General features: G+C 41.3%; 1 protein-coding gene across 7 annotated transcripts in view; it reads right to left on the bottom strand.

Moving 5' to 3' along the window:
- The window catches only part of LOC109485497 (glutamate dehydrogenase, mitochondrial-like), a 21,741-nt gene extending 9,318 nt beyond the window's left edge, over positions 1-12,423 (bottom strand). For 2 of the 7 annotated variants that reach the window (XM_019789171.1, XM_019789175.1), the window contains exons 1-11: positions 11,841-12,423; positions 8,206-8,286; positions 7,933-7,988; positions 6,294-6,357; positions 5,308-5,394; positions 3,434-3,522; positions 2,407-2,443; positions 2,187-2,248; positions 1,714-1,851; positions 884-1,021; positions 175-255 (exon numbers count right to left, since the gene is read on the bottom strand). In XM_019789171.1, coding sequence (XP_019644730.1) covers positions 175-255; positions 884-1,021; positions 1,714-1,851; positions 2,187-2,248; positions 2,407-2,443; positions 3,434-3,522; positions 5,308-5,394; positions 6,294-6,357; positions 7,933-7,988; positions 8,206-8,286; positions 11,841-12,237 — 1,230 coding nt within the window. In that variant the 5' untranslated portion in view covers positions 12,238-12,423. Of the gene's footprint in view, positions 1-174; positions 256-883; positions 1,022-1,713; positions 1,852-2,186; positions 2,249-2,406; positions 2,444-3,433; positions 3,523-4,217; positions 4,307-5,307; positions 5,395-5,459; positions 5,547-6,293; positions 6,358-6,442; positions 6,507-7,932; positions 7,989-8,205; positions 8,287-11,840 lie in introns of all 7 variants that reach the window. The other 5 variants (XM_019789176.1, XM_019789172.1, XM_019789170.1 and 2 more) reach the window with 5 other exon arrangements.
- Between the last annotated feature and the right edge of the window lie 2,047 nt (positions 12,424-14,470).

The following is a 14,470-nucleotide window of genomic DNA, read 5'->3' as shown; positions in this document are numbered from 1 at the left end:
CATTCTTAAAATTCAGGTAGCACACTGGGCTACATACATGTAGGTTCAAAAATAGGTTGCCCCAAGTAGAATTTGGTTGCCTGGGGCAACTGGGCAACCAGGTATTTTGCACGCTGTGCTGCAACCAAAATTTCTGTAAAAAGAACTAGGGTATCCACCACTAAGCCGACTTACCGGAATAACCAGCTGGTCATTGGCCAGGAAGACCTTGTCTGCCTCGGGGGTGCACGGCCCATTGGCACCTTCAGCAATGATCTGAGAACAAAACATTAGGTCATAATCAGAATAATGCTCTCAAAGGAGACATCAGTAATAGATTTAAATGATGAGGCCACACTGACTTGATTATATGGATGACATCCATCAATTTTTGCCTGTTTTTAAGAAAAAAGTATCAAACCACCCAATCATACTGTTTTTTGGTGTACTTCAAGGATGACAGACGCCGGAAGAAAAAAAAGAGTGAAAGGAAGGGAAGCAAGGCTCAAATGGTAAGTATTTGGACCATCGCACACCGGGGCATGCCCCTACTCTTTTTCAAAAGGTGTGGTGTGTTCTTTAACGTGCATGGGGTGTGGCTCTCCCCAAACACGGGACCTCCATTTAACGTCCTATCCGAGGGACATCCCTAACCAAAGCTAGGTACACATTTACACCTGAGTTAAGTGAGGAAAGTTGTGTTAAGTGCCTTTCCCAAGGGCCCAAGTTCTGCGACAACGTAGGATTTGAACCCGGAACCTCTTGGTTCAAGGCCAAACAAACTGCCGTTATGCCACACGACCCCACTGAATGTTACAAAACTGCCTAAAGCAGTTTACTGGTTATGCAAAACAACCAATGCAACCAACCAAAGAAACAAACAAAGAAACAAACAAACCCCTACCCTGGCCTTGATGAGCGGAGCGTTGTGCTTGTTGATGACCTTCTCCCCAGCAGCAGGAATCAGGATGTCACACTTCTCATACAGGAGGTTTCCCTCGTACGTCTGAGCTCCTGGGAAACCCATCACTGTGCCGTTGGCCTACACAAGGATTCAGGTATTCAAAACCTTGTTCTTCCTATAGAACTATTGTACAGGGAAACTTATTGCCACTATGTACAGTAGAGGTATCCTGATTAGATAGCTTTAAACAATGATTGCGAACCCCATCACAGTACCGTTGGCCTAAACAAGAATGTATTTAAGAACAAGTTTTTCCTAGAGAACTATTGTAGAGTGAAACTTATTGCCACTACGTAGATGTACAGTAGGGATATCCTTATTAGATGGCTTTAAACAATGATTGCAGTTATAATTAGATGTGCAAAGACAAGGTGTAACAGGTCATTCAGTTTAATATAACCAGCTTCTGTCACATTGTGCATGTGTGAAGCTGGTGTGTTACGCCAAAGGGTAGTTGTACCGTAGTTATACAGATACAGATATACATGTACAAGGAGAGATGGTATCCAAAAGCTTCGAATCCCGGCTGTTGTTGCTCACCCAACATGCACGCTACTGTAAACGCCGCAGTCCTTAGGACTGGAAGTTAAACAGTGATCTACTATCCATTGTACTTGTCGTAAAGAGCTAGGATAATTTCCCCAGTACAATGAACCTGTAAATAGTGTCTGTCTTCTTTGTTATGACCAGTGTGATGTTAGCTCTTATGTGAGCTAAAATAGGATCGACATCACTTTCCTTTTCTCTTTAAGCCAAAGATGTGAACATACCAGTTTCCACTCCTCTAGTTCCTTGGGGTCAATGCCCTCCGGGTTGAAGATGCTACCATCGATCTCCAGCACACCGATGCACTTGGCCCCGTAACGGTGCAGGTACCGCATGCTGTGGAGACCCACGTTACCAAAACCCTGCAAACAAGTGCCAGTAGCTTAGTTAGATGCATATGTCTTTGGTGTAACAAGTTGAGGATGTCAGCAGATTGAGAACGACTGTTTTATGTGCAACGAATCGAACACATCAGCAGAATGTACTACACCTATGCAAACCATTATGTTATGCATGGAACCTTGTCAGAACGCAACATTTAAGGTCATATTCTCGTATCTAAGGATGACATCCCATCTATAGTTTTGAAACATGTTGGGAAAGATATCTACGCCTTTTCACTTCTGAATCCAAACATACAAACCTAACGTAAATTAGCACCACCCAAAACAATACTTCCATCCCGGAGGTAACAAACCTGCACAATGAAGGTTTTATCCTGGAAGCCTGGCGGGAGCCCGACTGCACTCATGTAGGTGGCTGTGAGATATATCAAACACAGATGTGAGACCCAGCAAACAGGTGTGAGACCCAGAAACAAGAACAAAACCCAGTGATACTACAGTAACAGTTTGATGAACTGATTATTTCCTACTCCAAATACCCTTAACTGAAGGGTTTAAAATTAAAAGGCTCACCTTCATTGATGAAGTTTTCAATCCCATGAAACACTCCCTGTATCAAGAGAACATACGCCATGCAGTTACTCTGAAATTTGGCACTCCCATACACTTGAGTACGTGTGTAGAGGTGTATGTAAGTTGTTGACTTCATGTTAGATTACATGAAAGTTGCCTTCTTCGTATTGGATGACAGCAAGCCAGACATTAGTTTTGCATAATGCCAGCATTGACAATTAGAGAATTTGAGAAAGCAGCAAAAAGCAAAGCATGAAATATATATTTATAGCCTTTGTGATCCAATATTTGTACCACATATAAATAATCAGTAGATCAATACTACATCTGTAACTGTTACAGTTCTACACCATGCAAATAACTACGACACATCAGAGACATGCTGTTACCAAGAACGGCAAAAGAAAAAAGAGCAGAAAGTATGAGGATTATATTGTGATGCAATCCTCCTACAACAGTTACAATTACTGTACCAATTCTACTCCATGCAAATAACTACAACACTTCAGAGACATACTATTAAACAGAAGGGTAAAGGCAAAAAAAGGACAGAAGGTATAAGGTTTGTATTGTGCATAGCAAAGTCGTTCATTCACAACCACTTGTTTAAAAAGTTTTGATACCACCTGTCATCTTTATTAGAGCAATTATGACTGGTTCATGTCAATTAAGGCAATTATGGGCCAGTTCTTATGAAAATGACAGTCATCGAAACATTGGCTCTTGTTGAGCTAGTGAATGTGAATGAAGAACTTATTCAATCACCCATCAATCTGATGAAATTATTTACAGAGGTATGTATTGCGTCTAGGATATACAGTAATCTTTCTACGACAGATGCAAATATCTAATCTACATTCTTCAGACATGCAGTTAACGACAGACAAAAACAGAGGAGAAAGTTCTTGATTGATGAATCACCACGTTAGCGGACCTGCCTTAAGAAAAAGGACCGTTAAAAGCAATAAAGAGAGATATGATGATGGTGCATGCACGGGATTGGTCAGGGGCTGTACGGTCTACTCACACGGCCCGTCGCGGATATTCTCCCGTGGATGCCGCCCTGTGAAATAGGCTTCCCGGTGACGCATGCGTTGGCGTTGATATCATTGTGGCCTGGAAGTCACAACCGTTTGAACCAGCAGTGAGACACACAATCTTTGACATAGTGATACCAGTAATGCATGGAGTGTTTCACCTGTGCTGTGTGTTCCAGAAGTTTTTGCATGTGAAGTTTTAATGTGATTCTGTTCACCATTAGTGGCACACCAACAATGTATGTAGCCTGCTAAGGTAGAAGTCTTTTCAATAGACCCATTTGACTTTCACGGATCGAATAAACTGCATGCTCACGTCACAGGGGGGACATTTCGAAAGAACGTCGTTCTAGAACGCTGCAGTCGAACGCGGCTTGCGTTCACGGTGTCCCCCATGGCAGATCATTTTTTTACTAAAAGGTAGGTAAGTGTCTATTTTCTTGGTAATATATGTGGAAATGACAGGAAAACAGGCACCAACTTTGTATCGTGGCATTCTGTGCAACAATTTAAAGTTATTTTGTTCTGTGATGTATGCAGTTTATGCGATCCATGAAAGGAACTTTCAAAATGTCCCCCGTGACGTAGTTTCTATTCGAAATGTCCCCCCTGTGACATATAAAGCAGTTTATGCGATCCGTGAAAGTCGAATGGGTCTATTTACATTCAACACTCCAAACTGCCAATCATAGGAAGCACACAGCACTGACGTTCCACACTCAACATTGTCTGGTCCATACACTGGAACTCGTGGCTCCCCTAGCTATAACTTACCCTGCCAGTGGCCGACACACGACCGTGTATGCCTCCCTGGGAGATGGGCTTGCCCGTTACACAGGCAAATGCATTGATGTCATTATGACCTATGATCAAGAGTTACACTTAAATGAGTGAACAACAACAATATAGCACTGCCAACAGTGTTCTAGCCAGCGTCCGTCATTACGTCATCTGATGGAATTTTGCTGCTCATGACATTGGCATGTAAAGATGTGGAAAGTGATGTCATTAAACTAAGCTTTAATCTACCAGCAAAATTTGCCACTCATATTGCAGACTCCCCTAGAATTGTTGCACCACACGACTGCAGCACTCGACATGATGTTACGTCAAACAAAATTGTGATGGAAAAAAATTCAGGCTGGCTAGAACACCGGCTGACACTTTCTTCAAGTTTACACTACATGCCAGCAGGGGTGGGCAAAAGGACATGCTCACAGTGTGACAATGGGACAGGAACAAGGTTTTCCATCTACCAACTTCAAGGATAATTCAAGTTGCCTCACAAGTCTACTGCATTATCTAAGTTTTCCCAACAGGTGTTAGCAATGTAAACAGACTCTCACAACTAAACGAGTGCTTCACAAGCAAACAATAAATGAAGTTACATACAATGTATATGGTGACCAAGAACATCACTGAAATGACTTCAACTTTGTCAGGAATGTTGCATAACAAGTTTCTTTGACAGGCAATTGACAGAACTAGCCCAATGGAGTTAACAGTTGTGGTTCTCTCCCATAAAACAGGGTCTTAGCTGACCAACTGTTAAACAGACAATGTTCTATGTTGAACTTGAAGCAAGATTTGGAGGGTTTGACTCTTGGCCTGACTTTCACAGGCCAATTTCCATGTCCACACAAGGAAAATAATCTTTTCCGTTGTTACACAAATGAATGTTAAAGATTATATAACAGAACAAACTTCCTAGACGAGCTGATCTAGCTAAAAGTTGTAATCCTTGCGACTAGCCTGAGTACCATCCTCGGTAGTTACTGCCAGCTTTCTTTTCCCTACAGTAACTACAGAAGATGGCTACCTTCTGACATCATGCCATCAGCCTGACTGCCCTAGCCTACCCTACCAGCTGTCTGCGAGTACGTATCCGCCATCCAGGCCATTTCACGCTCGCCTGTGCTCATGTCAGGGGCGGGGACATCAATGCCGGGTCCTGTGGAACCACAACACAGAATAATCCTCATTATCTGAAGTAGATACAGCGAACAAAAAACATACCCATGGTTTGTGAGAACGTGTCGGCCATCCAACTCATCTCCCGCTCTCCCGTCCCCATATCCGGCGCAGGGACGTCCAATCCCGGACCTACAGGTGTTAATTAGGGTTTTGTGATTGGTTGAAATGAAGGGAGCATCAGGACCAGCATCAGGATCAGGAAGTGTTAGAGGAATGTCATGTGGAGTAAGGTATTGCCATGGCCAGAGGTTGCATATTAAGATGAAGTGATATGCGGTATAGAAGATTGGGCGAAGGAGCATTGAGATGATGTAAGAATGTCAAAGGGTAGGGGAAGGGAAGAAAAAACAACTATTAGTTTAAATACTGGGCTAATTTATCCATTAAAACATGCTGAAACATTAGCCATTTAGTTGAAACTAAATCACTGCTAACAAATATTGTTCCCATGCCTTTGAAACAGATTACCAGGTGACCTATGTAAATGACTCATTATTAAATAACTATGAATTACGTTCACACTGATCAAGGGATAATGGTTGTTCTTGTGATTTAACTTCTTAGATTTTACGTAAAGGTAGTCCCATAGCATTTCTGAAGTTGTAGGGGTAGTGGGTTGTTAATCCACTGTGTCTAGGACACGGTATAGAAGGTGGAGCCCATCCCTCTCTTTCTTCCCCACAACCAAACTCAGGTACCCATTTTACACCTGGTTTGAGTGAGGAAAAGTCGAGTAAAGTGCCTTTCCCAAGGACACAATGTCTAGCCAAGAATGCTAGAGATGCAAACCGGGACTTTTCGATCTCGTCTTAGGAACTAAACAACACAATTTTAACATGACAACAGACAAACACACGTTCACACAAACCACCTTACCAATGAAGCCCTTCTTGGCAAGTTCCATGGTAAACCTCCGCGTAATCTTCTCCAACTCTCGCTCCTGACAACAACAAAGAAAAAACACCTTCCTTCACCCTACCAATTACAACCTGCTTATCCCCCTTCAAGTAATCTTACCCACATACCAAGAAATCCTTTCTTGGCGATTTCAACAGTGAATCGTCGCGTAATTTTCTCAAGTTCAGTCACCTACAGTAGGTAACAGAACAAACAGGGGAGGAGGGGAGAGAACAAGAACACTCAGTTACAACATAGAGGTATTAGTTACAACAGGACTCAAAATACCTCTTTGAAACTTGAAATTTGAGTTCTTTCAAGCTCAACTTTATAGACAATGTCTGAATTTTGCTGACAATATTTATAAAATTGGAGATATAGCCTGTGTGTGTTAAGATTTGTACAGAAATTTATTCTTTTGTCCATGTACTACAAATTCTTGGACAGAAGTAGGAAAATGCACATGAACTGTACAGTGCTAATGTTTTTGAAGGATGCCTGCCAGCATTGCAAGTGGCCAAAGGTACCTGGGAGTCTGTATCTCACTTGAATAACAGTTTTAGCTCTTATTTTTTCTGAGAACCCTTTGCTAACAACATTGAGTGTTTATGTCACATGTAACTCAAAAGCAGTGGGCTTGTTGTTCCATATTAATAAGATCGGTCAAAAATTGGCAAATCTTCATAATTTGTCTGAAAGAAAGTTTACAACGTTACATTTACAAGTATATATTACACGTACTAGCATTAACAACACAAGTGTGCATTGTACAATGTGCTTTAATTTTTTTGTGTTGGGAAATTCTGTCTGTCTGTACCATTACATTTTGAGGTACTGTAGTTGCATAGAAGTATTTGAGTCCAGCTTCGAAACATGTTATGTAAGGTTAGTTTCACGACCAAACTTGTCTCACTTGAATCAGGAAGATGCCATGCCTTGGGGGGAATTACAATCCTTTGCACAAACATAGCGGAGTAAATGTTAGATGGGGAAAGCCTAAATTCATTCATTCAATCTTTCGTTCATTCATTCAGTTCTTTTTAATATTCTGCAACAGTCATACAGGGCTCGAAATACAACACAAAAGCAACATAAGGAACACACTGGACACACTGAAACATCACTAATTTTGGATGACTTCCAACAGAGGACAACAAAAACACTGATACACTGCTGAAAACACAAGGACTTTCCAAGGCAGACTCTGCAATTTCTAACAAGGGGCGCATGCAACATGTTGAACAGATCAATACATCATTTTTTTTTTTTATCCCACACAAGTATAACATACTGCCCCTGGAAGAAACTTGAAGACATGTACTACAAAATATACAATTCATTTGTACTGTTTATTTTGTTGTCACGTTCTTGCAATAGCCTTCGGGCATGAATTTGCAATAAACTTCCTAAATTACATAGTATCAAAATAAAACTCCATTTGTACTACATAATTATTCATTTATTGTTAGAGGCTGACTTCACAACATTATCCAATACTTTTATCACTGTTTCAAGCATTAAAAACAGAATACACTAGCCAAGACGTTCTCAATTCGTCCTACTGAGAAAGGATCTCAATCACAGCAAAGGGGACCAAAAAGTGTCCTTCAAGACTTACAGAGAACTCCTTGGGATTGATCTTGAGTCCAGCTTTCGCTCCTCCGAATGGAACGTCTGAAGAAAAATACTTGTTAAGTTAGCTGGTAGATGCTGGCAAATTCAGAAATTTTCTCTCCTAAAAGTAATATTACAAAGTAACATAATTTTGTGAAAAAAATTTTTTTCTACCTTTCTTCATAATTAACACATCTTCACCATTACTGCGAGCAAGAGTACTTCTAGGAAAAACCTACATGTAACTAATGTTGTAACAGACGACTGTGTTACTTACCAACTACAGCACACTTGTAGGTCATAAGTGATGCCAGGGCCTTCACTTCATCAGCAGTGACATCCATGCTGTAACGTACGCCTGTACAGGGTAGAACAGGTAGATTATACATTAGATATTTACATGGCTCCAAAGTATACTGTGACTTCTTCTTCAGTGCATGTCAGTGCCCGGCACAATTTACTGACATATTTCGAGCCCAGTCACACACTACAGGAGTTTTGTGAGGCTGCCAAAAACACAACTGATCAGAATGCATAGCTTATGAGGCTTTAGGTCCACCAGTCAATATTCACTCATACAGACTGTCTGTCTGATTCTGTATGTAATTTAAGAAAAGTGTGAAAAATATGCTTATCCAACAATTCAATTTCGGCTGTATTGTTACATTGTGTACTCACACCAAAAACATAACCTAAGAATCTTATATATTTCTTAATGGAGGCAATAATAAATGATACAGACCTTTACAACACATACATCTTGTCTGATGTAGAAATGTGATCTCTCTCGTTAATCATGCACATGTGTATGCTGTATTTAGTCCTTCCACTGACAGTCATGTAACTTGTAAGGCCTGAGTATCAGCACATCTCAGATCAATGTTAGGAATTCACGCCGGGTATGTATGCACTGCCTTATAGGCCTTGTCCTCAAAAACTCAATAAATGACCTCACCAGGGTTACTCAATTGTGGGGGCAGTTTATTGTGGCATAAATAATTTGCCGAAGGCACCAGTTTTTCTACGTGCACTAAATCTGGGGTGCTCTTTACAATGAGGAACAAACCAAAAGTATCATACAAAGGGGTGTTAAATGGAAAATGTTTTTATTGCATTCTGGGGTTTCAAAACAATTACTAGTAGTAGTAGACAGTTGACAAAGGGATATTTTGAATAACTGAAGGAATGCAAAATTTGAATGAAGTAAAAATTTTAAAGAAATGATTTGGTTTCTCACCAGTTTTTAAGTCAGCATACCACTTACGCATTCTAAGTGGTGCAGGTGAGATCTGTCTGGTGCAGGTAATTTTCAATGCTACCTGCAACAGTGCAGGTATATGCAGAAAAGAAGTAATTTTGAGTCCTGGTCCCTATAGTCCTATAGGCCGTCATTATACACACCCCTACTTTGGTCCCCCCCTGACCTACATAATGTAAGCATCCAATTTCTGTCAACTGGTCTTCAAAATAGGCACATCCCTTTGATAGCTAGCCTCCTGTGCAGGCCTCCAGGCAGACAGGTGGGAGTTTTGATACTGCGTTTTGAATTTTTGATGCCTTCTTTTAATTGCTGGCCATCCTACAACCAGCCGTCCACTGGCGTCCAGTCCAGAGAAGGTTTGTACCCGCCACTAAGATGGCCGGCAATTAAAAGAATGTGTTAAAAATTCTACAAAACGCAGTATCAAAACTCCCACCTGCCCGGAAGCCTGCACAGGAGGCTACTTTTGACCCCATTCATACCAGGCTTCAAATATCACTACATTCTTCAAGCTGTTCCTTCTACCCTACAAATGCACTATAAAGCACATTGCAGTTTAAAAGCATCAAGCAAATGATCCCAATGATTGCTTCAGCTTGCTCAAAATGAAGGGATGGCTTTACTATGATGGAAACAATCCATTTCATGACATATGGCAAGAGCTTAATTAATTGATGGGTACCAATACCACAAACCATATACCACAGGTCATTATGCTGTTTGGGAGCATATAAATATAAGTTTTCCTGCTTTTTTTCCAGGCAAAAGCCAAAATACATGGATTTCATTGAAACAAAATCATGCTTTTGTACAGGGCTGATGTCAGGAACATGTACTTACAGTATAATTGAGATACATTTTTACGTTTCTGGCTGACATAAGGGTGGAATAGGATCAATAAGTCATCAGGTCAAGTATTGATCCATCTGTATGTTGAATACCTGTGTTAATTATATTACAGATTTCATTACTGGCAACACAGCTCGTCACTGCGAAATACTAAAATAAAGCCACGCCTACATCTCAGATGGATTTTATTTTCATTGTCACTACAACTTTCAAGTTCTATATGCAGAGCTCAATTCTACAATGAATCTACCTCTTAATCTTGCACACTTCAAGTTCTAGAATATCCCAAGCACTGAATATTTGGACAAGCAGGTCTGTGTGTGCCTTTGGAACATTTTGCATAATTCAATTACTGAATCCATGTGTATTCGTATCAGACTCCAATATTGAATGCTTTGCAAGTGGCATTTCAATATGTTCAAGATGTAATATTTTTGGATTGCTAAATACAATAGTGGTAATGCCAGAATGCAGCATAAGAATTTTGCTACTGAGGCTTGCATTCTGATAATTATATTTCCTGAATAATGGTTATGTAAAAATCAATAAGATATTGATTGAAAAGTACTGATCATGTACAAGCATCATAGATGACAAACCCAATAGTCTCTACTATTCTCCAATGAAGTAGTACAAGTGGCCAAATAGACTGAATAATATGCCAGACAAATTAGCCGGTCCAAGGAGTATAATTTGCAACCCACAGTTATAATACATTTGTACAACAGATCACATAAACCCAATGTCAGATGCCATAAACAAATTGGTACAATTAACATACAGATTCTACCATTTGCTTGCAAATGGTGTTGCCCTCTTACCCCTTTTCCTGGAACTAAATACATGTACATTGTATATAATCATGACGACCTTGACTGAGTGTTTCCAATAAACACATTTGACCTTGGCTAGGTCATGATCAGCTGGCTTGTTCAAATAGAATGGACTAATCCATTCTGAGATGGGGGGGGGTGGGGTGACAATTCATGTTCAAGTGTGATGTAGATGTTTTATGACTGAGTAGAAGCTCTTGTATGTCTAGTGATTCCTAATATATTGACCCCTTGTATAGTTAACTGGAAGCAACTAGTGACAACACAGACATCTAATATCTATGGGTGAATTAGTCATCAATTCATTAATTTTTGTGAAAGTTAAAACAAAATAGTACAAGCGAACACCAATTTTGATTTGAATTTCCAACAGCGTTATTTGCATTGAGGAAGGGGGGATTCCATATTTGTTAAGATAAAAGGCACATTGGTGACAGTGGTGAGATGGTTATGGTTGTCATTGATCTGTCATTCTATAAAAAGTAATAACACTTTCTGACATCTCACTGGTTCAAAGAGTCAGTGCATGCAATCACATAAGTATACCCAATATCGTCAACTTCATAAAAATATATATCTAACCCGGAAAAGTTAAGTCAGTATGACAGATGCAAATACCAGTTACAAGTTACTGTACCTTTTTACAAGGTCATTCTAGTATGTGTCAAGATTATTATCAAGATACAAAATGTATTACAGAATGTTTGTCTTTCTATGTCAGAATAGAATATAGTCAACAATGACTCAACATAATCTTACTACTCTCAAAGCAGAAGTTTAGGCTTCAGCTTATTTTTGACGAGTTTTCATGAGTTTTTATCGGGCTTTTTTTTCTGTTCCTTTTTTTTCTAAGCCGGACGAAACCTTACAAATGGGTACTGTCAAATACCACAAGATCTACTTGGAGATTATCAAGATACTTTGTAGTTGTAGCAATAGCAAGAATATAATTTATGGCAAAAAGTGTACCTCCTTTGCATGGCGTCCTATGTTGGCTGTGTTGTGCCCGGTAGCCCTCGATCATGACGAACTCTCCGTTGTCTCTCTTGATGGGGAAGGACACAGCCAGAACGTGGTTACAGGGCTTGATGATCTTTAGGATGCCCTCCACGCGTTTTCTCTTCTCTTCCACCGAACCTTTTCCCTTCATATCCTCCACAAGCTTATCCTTCACGATCTCCACCGACCTTTCGACGAATCCTTCCACCATGTGAAAGAAATTCGGGTCGTCTACCTCTTCATCGGACGCGCTAGAACACATTCTCTGAGCTTGCGAGGCCGCAGCCGGCATTGCCCTCCCCCCAAGGCCATTTTGGACCGCCCTCCCACCTTGACTTAAAACGTTTCCAACGAAAAGACGAAGCATTTTCTCCTGTCAGGGTCGACCGAAGTTACTGATCAAGTGAGAAGATATCTTGAAATAAAAACGGAGGCTTGAAAAGGAAGCAAACCGAGGAAAATTACGCAGAAGAGTGAAAAGTGCGGCCTTTCCTCGCGGATTCTGAAAACAACCTTCCAAAATGGAACGCCTGTGACGCAAGAAAGGAGGTGTGTCAGCCACGTGATCAGAACTAACCAATCATAAGATACATCTGGAAGGCGTACCTATGACGTCATAATCTGACGTTTTTCGGGTTTCCGTCCTTGGCACTTGTAGCTAATCTCCAAGCAGAGGTTGGTGGGGAAGATTGTGACATTTCTAATATGCCAAGGTTTTTGCTGTCGTGGGGGTAGCGACAGCATAAAAACTTTGCTTGGAGAGTACTTGTACCCTGGTATCCAAACCTATAGGCTTAATAATATTTAGTTGCGGAGTGTGTATTATTGTTACCTTCAAAATACCTGGGAACGGATAACCATGTACCAGGAAAAGTTGAATGATACGTGTTTTGAGTCACAAAACAAACTTGGTAAAGAATGCGAACTTCATCCTCAACCGGAAAACGTTGGTCAACATCCACGAATTCTAAGGGAAGGCAATATACTGCTAAGAAAACTGTGTGTCATTTGTTTGCTCGACATTTTGTAACGTTTAGAGGGAGGAGGTGGTGAAACAATGCTCCCAGCGAAAGTCTCAGGTACTGCAGCAAGGTAGCGTAACATTACTTCATTTCATTTGGTCATCGGCCATTGGTCGTTGAGTGATGGGAGCGAAAACATGAGCACATAATATAGCACGTATCTTAACACTGATTAGTTACTGATCATCTGTTAGGGAAAAATACGATGTCTCTGGCCGAAACTGCTGCTTCAAGTACACAATTTATTGTGGTAACCGGCGTTAGCCTGGAATCCATCCGTGAACGTTTTATCTCCGCTCCCTTCCTCCGCTCTGCCGGAAAACCGGCGTTACATTGTACTAGAAAATCAGAGTCACTCGCGAGTACGTATGTAGCTTGTTTTGGGACTAGTTGAAACGCTTCAAGTATGGAATGATGACGAAAATGTGCTAAGAAATGGCACTGTGACATCAAGTTATCAGACCAAGGATGTTTTGTGATCAGACAGATGGGGGGCCCCCAAGGGGGGGTCCCGACAACGCTCTACGCTAAATTTTGAGAGCCGGCTACGTATTACGCTGAATTCCGGACGCCTCTCTACGCTCTACGCTAAATTCGAAAGATTCCGAACGCACTATGCAGAACTCAATCACCTAGCAACTGCATGTTTGCGTGAAAACCTTTTGATTTATCATATGTAGAGGTGACATAACTTGAATTAAAAGTAGTAACCGGCGGTCACTTCCTTATACATTGAAAGTATAGAATACAAAACAGGGTATTCAGTATTACCGCAGGCACCAACTTGACCGCGAGTCGATCGCCCGAAGATCGGAGGGTGATCCGTGAATGGAGGCAACATGGCCGTAGCCAGGATTTTGAAGGGGGGGACTAACGAGCGCCGTAGGCGCGAGGTTCCTAGGGGGGTCCGGGGGCATGCTCCCCCGGGAAATTTTGAAAAATGAAGCTTCTGAAATGGCATTTCCTGCGTTTTTAGAGGGTTTCAAAGAAAAAAATCAAAGCTAACTTTTTCAATGACAAAGTGAACCGTTTTCCTACGACGGATTCCAGCCTTGCTGGTTACACGAATCAGTCCGTCTTTTAAAGAAAAGTCTCGGACCTTTAGATAAAAAGTGGACCAAAAAGTGGACCTTTGAGCCTTGTGGGGTTGTTGTCCGAAGGTAGAAAAGGCCGCAAACAATACAGCGTAATTTGTCAAAACGACTCAGCTGCCGATTGCTGACGGTTACCCATCACCCGCACAATGACGGGGATGACATTGCTCTTTTCGGGAGTGTCCTCCATTACCCTGGCCATTGATCAGCAATGATGTTCCCGCTAAGAAACGTCTTGAGGGCCCTTGGGCCTTACAAGTCATGTGGTTCTAAGGCCTTCTACCCTATTCATCTGTGGCCATCTGTGGCGTTTGGCCAATGGTCCTAGTGTACGTCACCGATGGTAAGGTCAATCTCATACCCAGCGCACTGTGGGATCATTCCCATGTGTTGCCTTGCTCTTGCGTATCGCTCTGGGAACAAGTCTAGTGGATTGTTCGATTGTATAGAAGGGGGTAGAGCAAGAAAGACCTAGAGCGCCGCG

Source organism: Branchiostoma belcheri, unplaced genomic scaffold (assembly GCF_001625305.1).
Source record: "Branchiostoma belcheri isolate BF01 breed outbred unplaced genomic scaffold, Haploidv18h27 scaffold76, whole genome shotgun sequence".
In the NCBI taxonomy this organism is placed as follows: domain Eukaryota; kingdom Metazoa; phylum Chordata; class Leptocardii; order Amphioxiformes; family Branchiostomatidae; genus Branchiostoma; species Branchiostoma belcheri.
Note: the sequence above shows the minus strand (reverse complement) of the source record. Positions and strands in the feature narration are given on the sequence as shown.